Source organism: Melanotaenia boesemani, chromosome 7, assembly GCF_017639745.1.
Source record: "Melanotaenia boesemani isolate fMelBoe1 chromosome 7, fMelBoe1.pri, whole genome shotgun sequence".
Classification (NCBI taxonomy): Eukaryota; Metazoa; Chordata; class Actinopteri; order Atheriniformes; family Melanotaeniidae; genus Melanotaenia; species Melanotaenia boesemani.
The window spans coordinates 9,371,221-9,391,849 of record NC_055688.1 but is presented as its reverse complement, the minus strand read 5'-3'; the positions used below and the strand labels follow the sequence as shown (position 1 = coordinate 9,391,849).

Below are 20,629 nucleotides of genomic sequence, written 5' to 3'. Positions count from 1 at the left end.
ATGCAGCAGAAACCGTAATTAGTATTTCAAACAGGCCTTTTTCAGTGTGCGTGTGTGTGTGTGTGTGTGGATGGGGGCATGGGAAGAAATAAAAAGAAAACAGTCAGTGGAGGACTGAAAGAGAGAGTGATACTGGGAAAAGCCCCCACTTTCTCAGAGTCACAACAGACTGCAGATAATAAATCTGAGGAAAGCGACACCTTAATTCCCTCTTAATGCTTGATTGGGAAGCAGCAAGCTGAGTGCATGCTTAACACTGCACGCTAACACACACACACACACACACACACACACACACACACACACACACACATACAGTCACAGAGGAGCAGCATGGCTGGATAGTAACAGCCCAGAGATGAGATCAGAGGGAGCCAGAAAAAGAAAAGGAGAGAAGGATGGAAGGCGAGAGAAGTGGTGTGGGAGGTAAATTGCCCTTGAAGAATTTATGTCGGTCTCACTGAAGCAATAAAAAGAAAGAGAGGTGCAACGGAGGTTTGGGTCATATATGAGAAGTGAGAATTTCAGACTGTATAGCACATTCACAGCATTTTCAGTCTCACTGCTCTGATTGAACATCAACAACAAGCCAGTAGTTGATAAACGTGCAACATGACCACTTGATACTAATGCCTTCTTATAGTGACCCTTCATGCTGTGTGCTTTAACACATCCACCTTTTCAGGCTATTTCTCTTTAGTGTTAGGCCCTGTTCACACAGGTATATTACCACAATATTACATTTTCTCACAAGGGATATAATTGTATTTTTAACTGAACTGAATTGAACTGAATTGAATTGAATTGAATTGAATTGAATTGAATTTATCTTCAGTGTGTGCAGAGCTCTGCAATTTGAGCTCTGCGTGGATTCAGTACAGAAGAGGAGTCAGTGCTGCTGTCAGTAAAATAAATAGTAAGGTACGAAAACAATCTGCTTGACTTTTCATTTTTGTAATCTTTACACAACATCAGTGCAAGTAATGTAGGCACTGCAAGGGATGCAGGGAAAGGTTTATCTCTGTAGGGATGCTCTGAATTGTGTTGCCACAAATCTTAGACCACGAGTTACACTTGCATTAAATTTTCTTTACTTGGTTTCAGCTGCTGAAAAGTTCACTCTTTTGTCTTATAACGAGACATTCACCCGGTGTTTTATATTTATATTGTAGCTGGGTCCAATAACTTAAATGTTGGCTGCATATTTAATCATGGAGGAAATGTGCTTGAAGTTTGGTAATAAAAAGCCAATAAGAGATACCTTAACAAATTTAAAACCAGTAAATGTAGAGGTGGCCTGATGTTGGATAAATGCACTGTAGAACTATCTATACCATAAAGGAAATCAAAAGTGACAGGTGTGTCTATACAGACACACCTGTTATATCTAAGTTACCTGTAAGTTATTGTGTGTGAGTGCATGCATGAAAATGCAGATTTATGAGTGTGTGTGTGTGTTGCTGAGTTTCAAGTCAAGGCTTTTCATCTGAAGGTGGATCATTCATCTCCTCTGTGGCGACAGCAGACGTCAACCTCTTCAAGAGTAATGCCTCTGAACATGAACTAATCAAACTGATACACACACAGACACACACACACACACACACACTGACTTCTAGTGATGTAGAAATGGTTTGTTTTCAGGATTTTTTAAAAGATACATTTTAATTAAATTGATTTCTGTTTCCTTTTTGATAAGAGCATAGATGTTGTACGTTTATTTTGTGTCTTTACAGCTGAACACGGTTTAGTTAAGTATTTCATGGTTGATGTTCTCATCATGTTTTGTCATGAAATTTTAATGGCAGGTTTGGAAAAATACATAAAAAAAAAAAACGAATAATTTGAGGTCAAGTGATGTAAACAAGTTGATATAGAAATCTGTCACCAGTATTTCATGCTTCAGGTATAAATACTAATCTTCTTTAAGATGTAAGAACCTCTCTCATCTTTGCTTCTTCGGCATTTGACCCAAAATTACTTACAATAAATAGTTAACCTCTTTGTGCAAGTGCTCAAAATAAAAATCTGCCTTTTGCAGCTCTATTTGTATCAGTTGTTTAAGGTAGTGTCTCTATAGCCAGGTCAACAGGACCCACGGCCCTACATGTTTTTGACGTGTTCCTGCTCCAGCACACCTGGTTCAGATTAATGAACTTCATCATCAAGTTGTTTTCAAGCCTGTTAATGAGCCGTGCGTTTCATTCAGGTGAGTTAGAGGATGGTTACCTCCTAACATGTAGTGCGGAGGGTCCTGATGACCAAGATAAAAGAACAGTTGTTGCCTTTGAGTCATGGAGACAGATTGGAAACACAGGATCAGAGAACAAGCGGGGAATAAAAGCAACTCAGCACGGGGGATTCATCCCCTACTACTCGGCCATTAGGCTGCCATCTTTCTGTCAGTTTTAGACAGACAGTTGTAACATACAAATGTCTTCATATATGTGATGTTTTCTCTGGAGTGTAAATTTCTCTGGATCGTGGGCCGGCTTGGGGGCCTGGACAGATGGTTTTCAGCCACACTTGGAGGAGAAAGAAACAGAGTGTGGCAGCAGCCTCTGTCCTCCCACATCCTTATACTCCTTTGTCTCTATCTCTCTATCAGCCTTTTTTTTCCTGTGGCATCAATTCATTCATTCTCATTCCTCTCTTCCTCCCTTGCCATTTATACATCTATTCTTCTTTATTCTTTTCATTTTCTTTATGGCATTGTTCTCACTTTCTTTCTGACTTCTTTTTTGCTCCATTTATCAGTTTAATCTTTTCTTCTTTAACCTTTCTGCACTGAATCCTTCTTCTCACTCTTTCTTTTTTTTGTAATATCAGTTTTTGTCATTATAACACCAGACTAAAATCTTTAAAACTGAGAAAAATGATCTATTTCGCTATTCTATGCATAAAACAAACTTTGGAGCCTTCAGTAAATTCCTCTCAGTCAAAGTTTCATGAATTCAAAGGAACAAAAATACGTATTCCTATCAAGTGCTGTTTTTTCTATAATTCAGCCAAAGGTTCAGATAAAAATTAACCTGAAAGATTCAACATACATTTCTAAAACTATCTAAAAAAATTGTGCCGTAACATCTGAATTTAACCCATCAAGGCCCGACCCATGAAAAAATGGCAAGAAAAGTCCAATTTTTTAAATATGAGGGGGGGGATATCTACCATTTATTACCATGTGATAGTTAAAAAATATTATATGACTTTCTGCTTCTGGGTATCTATTAGGGGACAGAAGACAAGTATCAGATTGTGTTCAACAGGATTTTGAACAAAGTTTATACCATAAATTGAAGCAAAATGTCTCAGAGACTGTATGTGAAAATTTGTTCTCTTATGGGTTAAATGCTAGTCATCTGTCTCAGTTAAGGTGAGACACATTTTTCTTGTCCCCATTTGTATTTCTTAAGCCATGAAAGACATGGAAGGGTGAGATGTTCTAAATAAAAAGAAAGTAGAGTTGAGGCTGTTTCAGATAAGGCAAAACTGTTCACATTGTAAACAATATAATACATATTTTATGATATTATGGTTCATTCCACTTCACTATAAAATGTAAAAAGCTGGCTTTACTAAAGGTTTTAGAAACTTGACTTAACTGGAATAGTTTGAGTTTATAGAACTTCAACAAACTCGATAAATCTGAAAATGTGAGTACATGAGGTTGTGGAAGCAACTTGATGTCATCAAATCCATGTAAATTCAAAGTGATTAGAGTTAGGCCGATACGATACTAGCATTGGAAAATCTTACCAAAAGTAAGGGTATTGGTATTGGCGAGTATTTCTGTCTAAACACCATCCGATACCATGGAAACGGAATCATAATTCTTTGTTTCCTGCTCAACACAACCACACACAGACACAGGAAGTTACGCAGTCTTGCGTGACTGTTGTTTTGAGTTGGTAGGCGGAGAAGCAGCTGCACATGAGTCACTGTTATGCTAACGTTTAGCATTAGCACTATGTTAGTAATTTGGCATCAATACTCATTAGAAAATTTCACTAGCAAAACAGCGACATGTCTAATATTCAGGCCTGAAGTTTCCAGAGGCGACATGAATACTGCCAAATTTACCACCAGCGACTTTATAAAGCATTTTGGTTGAAATCACATGAAAGAGCATGAGGCCTCAAAGAAAAAGTGCAACGAACTCTTAGAAAAAGGTGATGAATGTGCAGAAAAAAGCCAGAAAGCCACCACAATAACAGACAGCTGACAACATTCACTGTATGTTCAATTTCAAGATATTTTTAGAAGAAATTCTTTGATCTGAGTTTATTTACTCAAAAATTCAAAGGGTTCTGTGGCAATAATGGTTTTCATGTATTTATAAAACATGAATTATATAAATAACTAATTTTACCAAAGACCCCACTTTTACCACAGTCCTGTATATGGATTCTCCTGCTCTGCTTCTACTCCTCCTCTCTCTCCTGTTGTTCCATGAACTCCTCCTCTCTCTCCTGTTGTTCCATGAGCTCCTCCTCTCTCTCCTGTTGTTCCATGAACTCCTCCTCTCTCTCCTGTTGTTCCATGAACTCCTCCTCTCTCTCCTGTTGTTCCATGAGCTCCTCCTCTCTCTCCTGTTGTTCCATGAGCTCCTCCTCTCTCTCCTGTTGTTCCATGAGCTCCTCCTCTCTCTCCTGTTGTTCCATGAGCTCCTCCTCTCTCTCCTGTTGTTCCATGAACTCCTCCTTCCTCTCCTGTTGTTCCATGAACTCCTCCTTCCTCTCCTGTTGTTCCATGAACTCCTCCTCTCTCTCCTGTTGTTCCTGACTGGCTGTCAGTGATCAGCTGATCAGTTTAGCTGGTGCTAGCACTTTCTTTCTTGTTGTGCTTGTTTATTGTTCATTTGAGAACTAGCAGTTTATGATTCATCTTATATTTAAACCCAAGTATTGTTATTGGATGTGTTAGCAATAGCAAAAATGTATCAGTCTCTTGTCAGTCAGATCCATGTCACTGTCACTTGAAACTAAAGGATGAAATAGAATCTAAAGACCTCTTAACCTTCACTATCGGCAGATACCTAAACCCCAGGACAGAATAAAATACCATCAGATCATCCCTAGAAGTGATGCTAAACAAAAGCTTCTTTTCATTGTAAATACTCATGATGATTTTAGATTCCCATTATTTAAATTACTTCATGAACTTAGAATTTCTTGATTTGCAGCAGGACCTTGGTGACGATGTGGTTTTTACTAAACTGATCTCAGTCCATTGACCTTTCTGATATACAATTTATAATTGTTTTTAACCACACAGATGACACTAATGACCATAAATATACCGTTTTATATAATCGATTGTTGATATGATTAGAAAAAAAGAAGATATAAAAATTGCCGAGCAGTAACTTGAGAGCAGTCACATGACACACCCTAAGAAGTTGGAAAGAAATATATATAAAAAAAGAAACAATTCATTTTTTAGTATTTTAACAGGTAAACTGTATTGTTTGGCTTATAACATGTTGTCGCTACACTGAATTCATGGTGAAAGGTGGATTTAATTATGGTATGATATATTATTATATAATATGATATTATGATATTAGGCCAACATGATGACCCAAGATGTTTTCTGTTGTGCTGGTTTAATGTGTGAAACACACAGAGATCATCAAGAGTGACATTAGGTGTAGTTTTTTTGCATTTCATTCTTCCTAAATAACTTTGTTATTCATTCTAAAAGTGAGAAACACTGAGAAAAAAAGAAAACTAAACCAGACATGCTTTTAATAAGATTTTAGAGTTCGGAGAATGGGCAACATATTATAGTTTCTCTTTTTTATTTCTTTGCTCACACTGAAAATCGTATAAATGTTTTTTTATGTCACTTTATTTTTTTTAATCAAAAAAGTACTGGGTATAATTTAAACTATTACTAAGTAACTGAACTAAAAGTTTCATACAGTGAATTAGCTCTAATTTGTTATTATTAAATGGACGTTGACACACGAGGAAAAAAGCATTTAAAAAAAAACGTACGTACTGAAATCATCATATTAAAACATTCAGTCAGTGTCACCTTGTATTTAATATGTACAATGGTCTAAATAAAGAATATCTGAATGTGAATCTGCAGCACTGAGCGGCTGCAGACTTTCTGTGAGGGAAATTTATGTCCTCTTGGTCTCCACTTTGTTCTAACCTCAAAGAGCCTTGAAGCCAGATATTATCAACTGAAATGTTATTGTGTCAAACTATAAAATCTTTCCATTTATCAAAATCGTATTTGGCTGTTATTGTTGCCCCAAAGTCACTTTTTTATCGTACAATTTTGATTTGTATCGTCTGTTAGAATTTCTTACAAAACAGTCATTTTCAAGTCAAACTGGAAAGAAAACTTAGACAAAGATCAGTTGCTCCGGGTGAGTTTGAACAGAAATGAATTTCAGATTTCGGTTGTTCCTCCAATATGAAAACTCTGAAGCCTTCTTGAAAAGAAGGGATTAAATTATTGACTTTTAAAGGAGACTTTTATGACTCCCAAAGAAACTAAACGAGTTGCAGCAGATTTTAATCGTGTGGAATGCAAACATCAGTCAGAAGTGACATTTTCTTTCTGTCCTGCTCACCTGTGTTGTAGTGCTTGGTGCAGTAGCGCAGGTCCTTCTCCTCTTTCAGTATAAACTGAGGTAGCGTCAAGCCGTCGGCCACCTGCACAGCTCCCTTCTCATCCCACTCGAAGATGAGATCGTTCATGGTGTAGCCGACTGGAGGAGAGAGCAGGGAGCAGCAGGTTAGTATCCACGTCACACCGTGACTCATTTGTGGAGGAAGATGATCTTCCACTTGACCTCCCACAGCGTCGAAGGGTTTAAACGGTCAGATCAATACAAACAATAAAATCTCATCAACAGCTAAGCGCTGTGTTGACTGCTAACGCACCACTCCGCCGCTATCTGATAAAAGGAGGGAATATGATCCCTCAGAGCATCAGCAATGAAATATACTCAAGTATTCACAGAGGACGTAATTACTGTACAGCAGAGCACAACTCAGATTCCTGCTGACTGATGTAAGAAAACAAGGTTGACAGAGAAAGCAGGAAAACTAGAAGGAAAGTTGGAAAAACACAGATAGAAGAATTAAAGCTTAACATTTCAACATAAGGGAAAATAATAAAGATGACAATTAAGAAAAACAGAAGAGTGTCACATAAAAGTTACAGAAATGTAGAAGATATTTTTCTAAAGGATTTGCAAAAAGAGAGAAAAAAAAGACTTCCTTACCTAAAACAATATTTAAATACAGCATTTGAGTTTGCCAGACAGAGTACTATTAATAACTGGACAGATGACATCTGTGTTTTTTCTTAATTTTTGAGAGAGAGAAAAAAATCTGTCTCTGTGGTTATAACAATTATCTTTCTAACCTTAAACCTCCTTCCACCCTCTTAACAAACTGTAAACAAACTACCCAAACTAAGGTTCAACAAGTAACTATCACTGACAGGTTAAGTAAACAGCATTGATCTGGATCATCTCCAGTGCGACGTTCTGTATGAAACCTGGACTCATCGCATTCATCTGATGCTACATGACACCAGTAAAACTGCAGCAGCCTCCTCCAGCAGTACAGCGAACCACAGCTAATCAGGAACAGTCCAATGTGTTGTCCCATCCTGCAAACTTCTCAAAACCAGAGGACGCGCATCCATCTGCAGCCTGTGTGTACTCACCCAGCCAATTTACAGTCCTCTTCCAGCCAAACCAGGTTCAGGTTAAACTGATTATAGATTGTTAGAAAAAAAAAAAAAAAAAAAAAAAAAACAGATCTGCAATCTGACAGTCTTCCAGTTCAGAAGTAAAAACTTTCCAGACTCTGATGTATTATTTGCAGACTTCTGAGTTTGGATGTTTCCTGACCCCCCAAAGACCTGAGTTCTTCCAGCAGCAGTGCCTGTCTCTCTAAATCCTCTCAGTTCTGTTAAGAGAATGAAATGGCTACAGCGAAATCTACACCACATCTGTCATCAGCTGATTGACTGATGCATCCCTCACTGTGTTTGGGTGTTTTTGTGTGAAGACTCACAGCTCTCCAGCTGCATGATGCAGGTCTGCACATCCATTGGGAAGTTCTTCAGATCCATTGGACAGGCCAGGACCAGCGTTATTCTGCAAAGACACACAGAAACACATATAATGCACTGACTGATCAGTATTTTTCTGTTTTCATTTTTTATGTTTTCCCCTTAAAACAGCTGGCTTTCTGAGAGGAAAATTCTCTGAGAGCCGCATGAAGATCAATGAAATGATAACAACGTATTAACCTATGATTGACTAGAGCGCCCTGAACAGGGGCGGCATGAGATATGAACAGAACAGAAAATCTTTGCATACATTAGGATGCACCAATCCTAACACGAATTGAGCTTAAATCCTCTGGTTTTAAGAAAAGGTAATGTGGTTTTATTTTAGGAGGAGATAACCATTCAAGTTTTATACTGTGTTCCAGTTGACTGAGACATATCTTGATTCTGCTAGTTCTGTAGTAATCTCACGTCTCAACTTTCTTTTGAGACCTTCTGAGCTGAGAACAAAAAGATAAGATAAGTGGTAGGACGTTTGAGATATTTGGAGACATACTCTACTAAACTGGCCTCTAATGGCTGCTACCTTCTTGGAGAAGATTGGTGCAAAGTCTGCAGGTGAAAGAAAGATGCACTTCATTTATTTTGCGTATGCTATTTTGGACCGGAGGCAGCTAAAACAAGCTTCATAAAAGAGGAGGTTAATTAAATTATTGCCACAGTGATGCATATCTGTTTAACCTGATGGGTAAAATACTTTTTTATGGATCAGAGCTGGAAAACTACTGTTTAATCATTTATGCCACTTTTAAGTACTAAAAAGAAGGTGATGCAGCTAAAATTGTTCCAGTCTAATAGATTTGTCATTTTTCCGTTTCATGTTGCTATCATATAAATATGATTATGTAGACTAAATTAAAGTATTGCTATGCTTTGCTAAGTCTTTCCCAGGACACTTTCACCTGTCTTGTCTTTTCACCTCTCTGTCTATGATTTCAGTGAAAAAATCAAGTTTTTAGATGAACTCCTCTCTTGCCAGATTTTTATGCCTGCAGAGCGTTGGCTGTCAGCAGGATGTCATGATAAGCAGGAGATGATCTGACTCCACACGCTTAGTCCTTCTGTTTTGTCTTAACAGGACACCCGCTGTGATGGCAAACGTGTCCAGTTCGGCCTGATGTTCCAGAAAAACTCTGCTGCGTTTGCTTTTTGCTACAAATCCTTGACAGGATGCTGATTGTGTTTTACTCACATGACATAGCCTGCACAGATGTCCCACTTTCTCAGGAAGAAGCTTGGCTCTCTGGTTTTATATCTGCTGCATCGTGACACCTCAACACCAAATGCTGACGGAGTAAAAACTGCACCGTCCTTACCTCCCACAGCTTGACAGGGAGATGAACCTCTAACTCTGCTGATGTTTATTTATTTATTTTTGCTTTTTGGTTGGTTGGTTGTTTTAGTTTGAAAGCCTAATTAATTTTTTTAAATGTAAAAATAAAGGGATTCTTATCTCTTGATATTAAAGTATTTAAGAGCAAAATTTACTGTTAGCATCTAAACTCAAGAGAGTCCATTTTTGTGGCATTTCCATCTTCATCATGAAGATCTATCCTATCCAACTTTTTGAACTACAGGAGTTGATCTGAGCTGGACTCTCATCACTCTGCTCTCCTTTCTATTTACTCTCCATGTATTAATATATGACATTATAGCTGTGGCACACCGACACCCCCATCTGGCTCCCGCACCACCCCACTCACCATCCAGGAGCACGATGTCAGACGGGTGCTCCTGGCGGTGAACACCAAGAAGGCTACTGGCCCAGACGGAGTACCTGGCAAGGTGCTCAGAGCGTGCGCCCACCAGCTCGCCCCCACCCTTACCAGGATCTTCAACCTCTCCCTGGCTCAGGCAGTCATCCCACACTGCCTCAAATCCTCCACAATTGTCCCGGTGCCGAAGAAATCTCCCATCACCAGCCTGAACGATTACCGACCGGTGGCCCTCACTCCGGTAATCATGAAGTGCTTTGAGAGACTTGTTCTTCAGCACATCAAGGACCATCTCCCCCCAGACTTCGACTCCCACCAGTTCGCATACCGCGCGAACAGATCCACTGAGGACGCCATAGCTGTAGCTCTTCACTCTGCGCTGAACCACCTGGAGCAGCAGCAGAGCTACGTCCGGATGCTCTTTGTGGATTACAGTTCTGCGTTCAACACAATAATCCCGGACAGATTATGCACAAAACTGGACACTGTTGGCCTCCCCCCTCTCACATGTGCCTGGATAAAGGACTTCCTAACAGACCGACCCCAGACTGTGAGACTAGGTCCCCACCTCTCCTCCACCAGCACGCTGAGCATCGGCTCCCCACAGGGCTGTGTGCTGAGCCCCCTCCTGTACTGCCTCTACACCCATGACTGCAGGCCGGCCCACAATGACAACCTCATCGTCAAGTTCGCTGACGACACTACAGTGGTCGGACTCATCTCCGGGGGTGATGAGGCTGCCTACAGGGAGGAGATCCTGAAGCTGGCTGCTTGGTGTTCTGAGAACAACCTCGCTCTCAACACCAAGAAAACCAGGGAGATCATCATCGACTTCAGGAGGTTCAGCACAGACCCAGCCCCCCCTCTACATAAATGGCGAGTGTGTGGAGAGGGTCCACACCATCAGGTTTCTTGGCGTCATCATCTCGGCCGACATCTCCTGGTCAGAGAACATCACGTCAATCACCAAGAAGGCTCAGCAGCGGCTACACTTCCTGAGAGTCCTCAGGAGGCACCAACTGAACTCCAACCTGCTGCTGACCTTCTACCGCTCATCCATTGAGAGCCTGCTGACATACTGCATCACAGTATGGTACGGCAGCTGCACTGTAGCAGACAAGGAGAGGCTACAGAGAGTGGTAAAGACAGCACAGAAGATCATTGGCTGCCCTCTCCCCTCCCTGACGGACATTTACACCTCCCGCTGCCTCAGCAGAGCCAGAAACATCATAAATGACAGCTCCCACCCTGGCTCTGATCTGTTTGCCCTGCTGCCCTCTGGGAGGCGCTACAGGTGCATCAGGACTAAAACAAACAGACTCAAAAACAGTTTCTTTCCAAAAGCAATAACTGCCCTGAACTCCTGTAGGACTTCAAATCTGAAATACGCTGGACACTAACAACATATGTGCAATACATTCTGTCACATGACATGTACAACATATCATGATCCGTGCAATAATACTTTGAACGTGCAATATATTTTTTTTTAGACATAGACATCATACTTATATCTGCAAATAACTAGAGTGTGCACATCTGTTTTATTTCTGTAAATATTTTATACCTTAGATCTTTTATTTATTATTTATTTCTATACTGCTCTCTCTGCACTGACACTGGGGATGGCTTAATCTCGTTGTACATGTGTATAATGACAATAAAAGGCATTCTATTCTATTCTATTCTATTATTGAGTTAGGATGCTTGCTGACTCTTCTTTTATGTTCTTTTCATTCTGGTTCTGGTTCTGCTGGAAGTTTAATCATAAATTTGATGCTTTTCTCTCCATTGTTGCCTATTGACCTGTATATGCTTAAGATGGGAATTTGTGATCCATTGGTTTTCTTTAGCTAGTTGCCAGATCTGTTAATCAAACAGAACTGGCAACCGGAGTAATCCAGGTGATGATGAATTTGATTAAATGGAATTATTTGAATTACACTAAACTGGATTTGAATGAATCTTGTGTTTTGTGATGATTTCTGTTGTGAATTAGTGTTGTATAAATAATCTGAAATAAGTTAAGATGGCTGCATTCACACTGGCACTGTTTGGTCTGCTTTAAATGAATCCTGGTCCACTTCCAGAGATAGTGCAGCTAATTTGGAGCAGTGTGAACACGTATCCAAAAACTAATGCAGTCCAATGAGGTAACTCCACTTAAAAACTGGGAGTCTCGGTTCACTTTCAAGTGAACCCTGGTGCGGTATGCTTGCAGTGTGAATGCAACCGGACCATCCACTGTCATGCTGTAGCGCAACATGTTAGTTAGCTCACAGCCTCTCTTGTGAAAACTGGATTAGGTTTGAACACCAAAGTAAAAATCAGAAAATGCATAAACTTTATGTTACTCCATGTTTTCTAAAGGTAAACAAAAAGCTTTCAGTCCTGGCCAATCAGTGAAACTGCTGATTGTGAATGCAACTCTGTGATGCACTAAGCATCAATCGCAAATGCATCCAGTGACATTAAACACTAAGCAGCCAGTTTTAAAGCATGGTGATCAAAACATTTTACTTAGAGTGGTTGGTGTCCATGGCCCCACCACTAGCCCTTGATTTAAAAGGGTCTTTGCTTTGGCTCACCAAAGAATTGGTGCTGCTGCAGCACCAGGTTTCTGGGGCAGAAAGATGGTTCTAAGCAAAGTTTTGGCTTTTGGTCATGTGAAATGATTTTCCCTGACTTGTGTGCCCCTTTAAGAGACTACAGGCAGATCCTGAGTCTGTTCATTCCAGTGGAAGATGTTGACTGCTAAAAAGAAAACATTAACACTGTTTGAGGCTTGTTTGCAGCAGAACATCTTATGAGATCCACTAACACAGACCCCACTCAGCAAAGAAAAAACTCAGTGGATATAGAAAAGCATCTGAGTGACAGGAAAAGGACAGTAAAAGAAAGATATTGCAAATAGAATCGGCTGAAATGAGCTTACTCTGACGAGTCATTGCTTCATCCTTAAGGACAATCAGGAGCTCAGTTATTTAAGTTTCAGTTCCTGCTTCTCTTTATCAGGAGAAGCTAGCTAAGGTGGTCAAAGCAGACTTGGAACCATTAGGATTAGCTAGCATGGGAACAAGTCTATGTCCTCTGGGAAGAGCTGGGGGAAGTGGGAGGTTTTAGGATCTCTGATCAAACTGTTGCCCTTGTGCCCGTGTAGATGATGAATGGATGTTTTGACAATGCACATCTCTGCAAGTTTCATGTTTTATTTGTAGGACAAACAAAATACTGAAATGCTGCTATGCTGCACTTTAAGAGACAGTTTTCCCCAAATTTTGGTTACAATTGGAGAAAAACTCTGCAGTTTATAAATCATTATTTTTAGGGCTGATCTTTTCAGCAATTGAGCACCTAGAAAAACATTCACCATGTCGATGATCTCAGCTATGATTTTGTGTAAAATTGGCATTTTGAGCTGAGAACAAAAATAATCTAGAAGATAAGTGGTGGGACGTTTGAGATATTTGGAGACATACTCTACTAAACTGGCCACTAATGGCTACTACCTTCTTGGAGAAGATTGGTGCAAAGTATGCAGGTGAAAGAAAGATGTGGCAAGTAAAAAAAGCTGAGGGATAAGGATTCTGCTGAGGTGAAGAATGATTCCTGCTTTCTGGAGAAGGTGATTTTGTCATGGAAAAATATTATTTCTGCCCAAGTTAAGCTGGAGACAGACAGCATATAGAAGGGTCGGTAAGGTCTCTAAAATCTCTAGGTTTGCATTATTCTCTCTTAGCAAATCTGAGATTGGTTTGCAGCTTACATAAATACGTTTAGCTGGAACAGAATAGCCCAGGCAGGTTTGACAGAGATAATAGACAGAAACTAGAATGGAGCAAATGTGCATCCTCTTTCAGAGAAATTGTTCAGGAGCTTTAGGATTTCTCCTTGGAATACACATCGCAATTTAGTGCAGCATTTATGAAACTAAAATGTCTGGACAGTCCTCCTTTTGACAAAGCACCCACTTTAAAAATGGGGTTACATATCAGATGGGGACAAGCTCATTGCTTGCGTCTGCACTAAATGGGAATCTGGTCATCTAATCTAAAAAAAAATTCTCTTTGATCTTAGAGGAGAAGCCACCATCCGTCACGACTTCTCACACTGCTCTACTGTTGAGCGATAAACATAAAAAAACAGAGTAAACAACATTTACAACACCCCCTTTCTCTCTTGCCTCGGGATGGTTTAATATCCTGAGTCGCCTCTGAGATCAAACTGATCAACAGAGGGTTCATTCTGATGTTGTCAAGTTAAAAAAATGAAAGGAGCAAAGGAGGAGCGAATGGTCCATCTCGACTCTGATGATATTTATAAAAGGCCAATCTCACTCCTCTAGCTGGACATGAAGGTGAAAACTGAGGTTGATAACGGATCGGAAACACTGCTAGAATACCAACAGGCTGAGTAGATTACCACAGCTGCTACTGGTGCTGCTGCTGTGCTTTTTCATTTGCCCCTGAGCAGATGCAATAAAAGCAAGAAGGAGGAAGCACCGGCGGGCTAAAAGGTTTGTCGGCTGGAGGAGGCTATAACTCTTGAGAGCCTTGAATGGGCGTTATGAAAGGGGGGGGGGGAGGACGGGTGGATATAAAACTCAACTTTGATGCAATAAGATAACTAAAATTGGGGATGGAAGTCTGTGGAATGCAATAACCAGAAACCTTGTCGCAGCTGGTTAACTGTGTTGCATTGTAACTGCAACAATCCTGAGCTATAACAACATTTAAGTTAATCTTCTCTAAACGATCACAGTCCATATCTGCTCCATCATTACAGGATCAGTATAATTCCCAGCATAGCTTTTGGAGTTTGCAGTTAATTTTGTTCTCATGAAAGAAGGAATTAAATTGCAAAGACAGCATACTTTTTTAAAAACCTCCTAATTCTGCAGCTGTACGGTAAGATATATCAATATTATGCTTCATTAAAGGTACAGATGACATCTCAGTGTTTTAAAGCAGAAAAGGGTTTTGAAAGATTGGTTCATCCATGGTCTGAATTACGGATGCATTAAGAGGAGCTTGGCTTCCCTGAAAAGCAGAGGAGCTCCCCTATAGATATTCAGATGATACTTTAAGGGGGAGCTCTTAAAATAATCCACTTTCAGGCTACATTTAAAAGTTTTGTAAAAAGAGTAGCATTAATTTGTAGCTGTTGTGTGTTTATTTATTTATTAAGTTTAAATATTTAAATTAATGAAATCTTCCAAACGTGATTTGTTCTGTTTCCTCTGTTTCATTTTTGTCGTGTGCTGTAATACGATGAACACCCATCAAAAAATTACTTTCCGATCCTGTTTCCAATTAAACAAGCTGCATACAGTAGTGACGGCATATCTTTGACCATGCTACGTGCACTTATGTGCATGAATGTGATGTGCAAAGTGATATTTCACGCCTGAAAATAAGATTCCCTCAAAAAGGATGATGGGATGATGGGATGGGATTGGGAAAATGCAACAAACCAATGTTTTGACAACTTGGGCTCTTGGAAACATTTTGGTCCACACTCCAGACCACTTGGTGGCAGTAATGCACCAAGTGGTCTGGGAATGTTTATTCCTCCCAAGTGGGGCACAGTAGAAAAAGTTTGAGAACCACTGGTGTAAAAATCCTCTTTTTAGATTTTAACGCCAGGTGGCCAGATTTTTTAACCCTTAAACTGGATGATTTCCATCTACCAAAAGAAAATGTTTTTGTATTTTACATATGAATCAATATCTAAAAAATTAGACAGACAAATGGAGAATAGTAATTCAACTAAAATGACACCATGCTGCTGTTATCAGTTTAACCTTCAGATTTTCTCACAGTTGGAATATAAAACGTATCTTCCACTAACCGAATGCTGTAGAGCACATTGCCATTCTTAGAGATGCGTAGCAGCTTGTTGTCGGTGGTGACCTCATGAAAGTTGGCTCCTTTCTCGTTGGCAAAGAACAAGTCAGGTTTCCAGATGGAGTCCAACATGGACGGGTCGAGGTCCAGTGAGTCGTCGGGATACTCGCTGTAAGCCAGCCGGGGGTCGTTCCACTGCTGCCTCAGGAAGATGTTTACTCTGTAGTCCTGCAAGGAGAAAGCAAGGGCAGAAGATTCACAAGTGTTAGTGGGAGGAATTAAGGTCAGCAGCTCAACGGTTGAAAGATGAAGTAACATTTTCCATAACTAAGAAGATGTGATATCACAAATGTAGGGCTGAAAATGGCTTCTACCGACTTATTTCTAGAGTATCAAGCTCGTATTTACTGCTCGTATTTAAGTCCAAGATATGATGAAATGATATGATAGATATGATGAAACATTAAAACAACCACCACTAAACCACTAAAAAGTTTAAAGCATGACACACATCAAGACACATTAAAACCAATGTTTAAAAAGAGAGGGGGAAAAAAAAAACATCAGAAAAAGGGCAAACTATTGGTTGTAACAACTGAGTCCTACAGGACTCATAGGGTTTGTTTTAGTGCCTTTTCAGAATCCCACCTACCCACTAAACCTGCATTCATGCAGCCATCTGAGCTTTTATCCCACACAGATTAATCAACTCATTGACAGAACAGCTTCAATGGATACAGCATTAGACAATGTCGCCCCTCTGGAAAAGAAAGTAATCAGTCAGACGAGGTTCAATTCATGGCTGCACGCTTTAAAAACAGGCCTCAAGAACATGGTGTTCATACACTTAAAAGAATTTCCACTCAGTCTGGAAAGAAAGTTTAACTGTAAGAAAGCTGTATGTAAAACTATTATTGATCATTGATAGAGGAGACCCCAGGTTTCTGAAGCCAGTCAGAGCTTCAGAGATGCTTCAGAACAGTTTTTTCCACTAATAAAATGATTTCTCTTAGAAAGAAATTACATGACATCCTTTTCACTATGAAGGATGTCTCATCTACAGGAGCTTTAAAGGCATCTGTACCTAAACCTGCCCCTGGTTTGTTTTAGTACTGTCTCTGTCCTGTACAGCTCTCTGAGTTAACCAGAATAATCATTTAAACCACTAACTTGTATTTTAGACCCCATCCTAACCAAACTGTTTATGGGAGGATTTACCCCACATTTTGATACCTCTGAATTGGATTTGATCAATATATCTCTACTGTGAGTCTGTGTACAGGATTTTAAAGCTGCTTTAACAAATCTTTACTTAAAAACCCATTCTTTATCCAAGAAGAGTTAGCTAATTATAGACCAGCAACCAACCTCCCCTTTATTTCTACAATGAGTAATATATGTTTCAGCTTAACTATATGCCTAGAACAGAAATAATCTCTTTAAAGAGCTTCAGTCAGGATTTCTATGCAGATTATACTCAGCTATACTTATCCATGAAGACTCATAAAAACCAATCTGTTGTCCAGATTACAAAGATGTCTTGAAGACAAAAAGGCCTGAGTGACAGAATTTTCTCCCTCTCTCCTCAGACAAGACTGAAGTTGTTCAGTTAACAGGCCCCTCTGTGGAGCCAGCTCCCTGTTTGATTCAGGGAGCTGACATCTTCTCTACCTTCAATTGCCTTTTTGAAAAGCTTGTATTTAGAGCAATTTTTTGTGCCCTTTAGCGATGCCTTTAGTTGTGCTGCTATAAGCTTAGACTGCTGGGGGACAGCTCATGATGGACTGAACACCTCCTTCCTTGTTTCTCTCTTTACTTTCCATATATATTAAATGACATTGTTGTTATTAATTTGTTTCTCTTTTTCTTTATCTTCAAGCAAGTTATGGTGCTTGTTCGACCCTTTAAACCTGCTCCTGTAGATAGCTGCCCTTCTTGGCTGAAGATTTTTCTCCCATTGTTTTTCTCTCCACTGTCTCCCTGTGCAGTTTCAGGATGAAGGATAAAATTGTAGAGACAACTCAGTGCAACCTGTTTTCTTTGGCAATCTTTGAAATAATAGGCATATGAAGACAGTTTTTGTAAATTGAACTAATGTGGATAATTTAATGGATTTGTTTTAATTGGATTATAACTGGGTTTCAATGAATTGGATTAATTTGGACTGGATTTTTAAAAGTGCCTGCAGATGTCTGATGTGAATTGGCACTACACATATTGCACGTTGTCCTCTAGGAAGATGAAATGACACTAAAAATAAATTAGTTAGCATAAAAAAAATATATATATATTTCTATTTTATTAGAAACTTTTAGAAAACATGTTACAAGTCTCCGTTTCTGATCCAATCTGCAGGATAACTTTGGCAGTCTTGCTGGGTTTTACAAAACCAAAACAAAATGTTCCACAAAGCAAACATCTGAGCTGTGATCAATCTGAAAACAATTTGGTTTGGTTTATTCAGACGTCACTACTGATTTCAGTTATATGATGTCTTGACAGTAAATGAATGAGACTAAGAGAAACTTTGACAAAAAATGGACCAGAAACCACAAGGCATTGCAAGAGCAGCTTTCTGTGGAGGTTCAGAGTCTCTAAGGCAGACAAGGCGGGATGGCGAGAAGCTGATTTGGAAAAAAAAAAAAAAAAAAGGAAAAACTATCAAATTACAACAACAATTAAAAGTTGTAAAGCAAAAATCATAACAAAGAAGTATATAAAATGTCCCCATACAGTAAATTTCCCTTCCCCTTTAAAAAAATAGATGTGAGAAAGAGAAGGGTTGAAAAGACTCGTCATGGGCCGTTGCACTGCTGACTCAAGATGCTGTAACTCCACACGGAGGACCAGATCGACAGATACTGACCGATGTAGCGATGGAGTGATGGACAGGATTTCATGGCTGGCTGAGCAGATGGTTATGGGTCCTCATCCATATGTCATTTTCTCCTTTATGTGAATGTAAGATATTTTACTGATCATGGAGAGTTTCAGCCTCAAGCTACATCAGAGAACAGAGTGAGCCCGTGTGATGCTTCCGATTTTCCTCAGTCTTGAAACAAATCAGCCTTTAGCTCATTTAAAAGTTAATTGTAATCGTTTTACTTGCTCCTTAAAACTTATGTTTTCTGTTGTTTGCTAACATAATTTAAGCAAAAAATCAGAGACAAGCAAATTCTTTAAAAACACCATACAACAAAAATAGTCACGTCCAATAGACAGGTGGATAGATATAGAGTCCTGGCTGAAGGTTAATGAACTGCTGCTCCTTCTTTAGTTTTACAAAGGCAGATGAAAAGATACACATGGACTGGGGGCTGGATGGATGGAGGATAGAATGATGGCTTTTAAAGACAATGACAAAGGTGTACATTTTAAATTAATAGTCTACAAACTGATAATAATGAGGAGTTTTTCTGTTGCTGCTGGGGTTGATTTTAAAGACTAGAGGTATTAATTTGTAGATAAGCTTTTAATCATAGAGATATTCCATTATTAAAATATTTTTAAGCACAATTATACGAAGTACTTCTGAGGAATAAACAGCGGTCAGAAAGCTCTCAGTTTTAAAGAGCAAGGAGAAGGAGAAGAAGAAAAACTAAAAGCTGCTTACCACGTGGGCATTTTTTAAACCATAATAAATGATTCAGACCTCAAAAATTTCATTCAGTAGATAAAGCCAATGTTATTTTGTAAATTAAAAAAAAAAATCCAGTTTGCAAACTGTGTCAAACAGGTCACATTTCATGCATCCAGTGTGAACGTGACACGTATAATTCTGTTTTAGATGTGGAGAAAAAGTCTTTTTTTACTCTCCAAATTAAAAACGTTGTAGCGTTTAATATACAGTACATGCAGTATGATCTCATGACAGGTTGTAAAATCTTTATTTTGGTTAAATATCCAACATTTTCATGATAAATCCACAAAATGTGTATTTGTCAATATCTGTGTTTTTCTGTAGCAGTTATTTATGGCGAGAAACCTCCTGTTTAACTATTACTGAGGCTTCCACATGATGCCAACAGTTAGCCCATCTTGAGTGGGATAAAAATGTCTTGTCAGGAGAGGGAGACTTTTAATACCTGACCTTAAAGTGGGTAATCACTGGTTCAGTTGCCAACCATGACAATCGTTTCCTCAGTCCATTTGTTTTTTTTTTACTTATAGGATACTTTCTTCCTTTTATCTTATTCCAACGTGTTAATGTTTGGAGTTAAATTGGTTTCTGTTCCTTAAACTCAATGATCTGCAGTCCTAACATGGGTGGCTGCAAAATCATTTTAACAATCAGCTTAAATAAAAACAAACTACGTGTATTTCTACTCTCCAGGAGACTGCTAGTCATATCAAATGCTATTTCCATTACAAACCAAAAACACTTCACTGTAAATACATACAAGTATCTGGGGTTCACACTGGACTCTCCTCACATACACTGAGCATGTACAAAACCAAAAATGATTTGTCTATAGTAAAGTCAGACCCCATCTGTCTCTGTCAGTTTCTAAGACATATTTTCATGCAATAATTCTCTCTACTCTGTCATATTGTTCACAACCAATGAAACCCTTGAGCCAGTGGCAAGATTATTACAGAGCGTATAAGATCCACCACCGGCTGTTCTGCTCTGTCACTGTCAAATGCACTGAACTTTCAGAACTGAGTCATGGGACTAAACTGTATTTCCACCTGCTCACAGATGCCCATCTGCAGCGTTACCTGCCTTAGTGCCAAAACTCAACCCCAGGTCTGATCATTCAACCAGATCAGTAACAGATAGACTTCTTCCGCTACCACGCCTAAGGAACTGCTATGGACAGAGACCTTTCTTTTAAGTGCTGACCAAAGCCTGGAACAACATTCCACATCACATCAGGACTGGAACGCCACCAGGACTGTTTAAAACCACTCACAACTGCCATTTGGTGGACAGTTACTGCTGTGACCACTGATGTG

At 39.3% G+C, this 20,629-nt stretch overlaps 1 protein-coding gene across 5 annotated transcripts in view; it reads right to left on the bottom strand.

Annotated features, from left to right (window-relative positions):
- The window catches only part of glra1 (glycine receptor, alpha 1), a 130,376-nt gene that overhangs the window by 36,072 nt on the left and 73,675 nt on the right, over positions 1–20,629 (bottom strand). For all 5 annotated transcript variants that reach the window (XM_041989962.1, XM_041989964.1, XM_041989963.1 and 2 more), the window contains 3 exons: positions 15,675–15,898; positions 8,052–8,134; positions 6,593–6,730 (listed from right to left, as the gene is read on the bottom strand). In XM_041989962.1, coding sequence (XP_041845896.1) covers positions 6,593–6,730; positions 8,052–8,134; positions 15,675–15,898 — 445 coding nt within the window. The remainder of the gene's footprint in view (positions 1–6,592; positions 6,731–8,051; positions 8,135–15,674; positions 15,899–20,629) is intronic.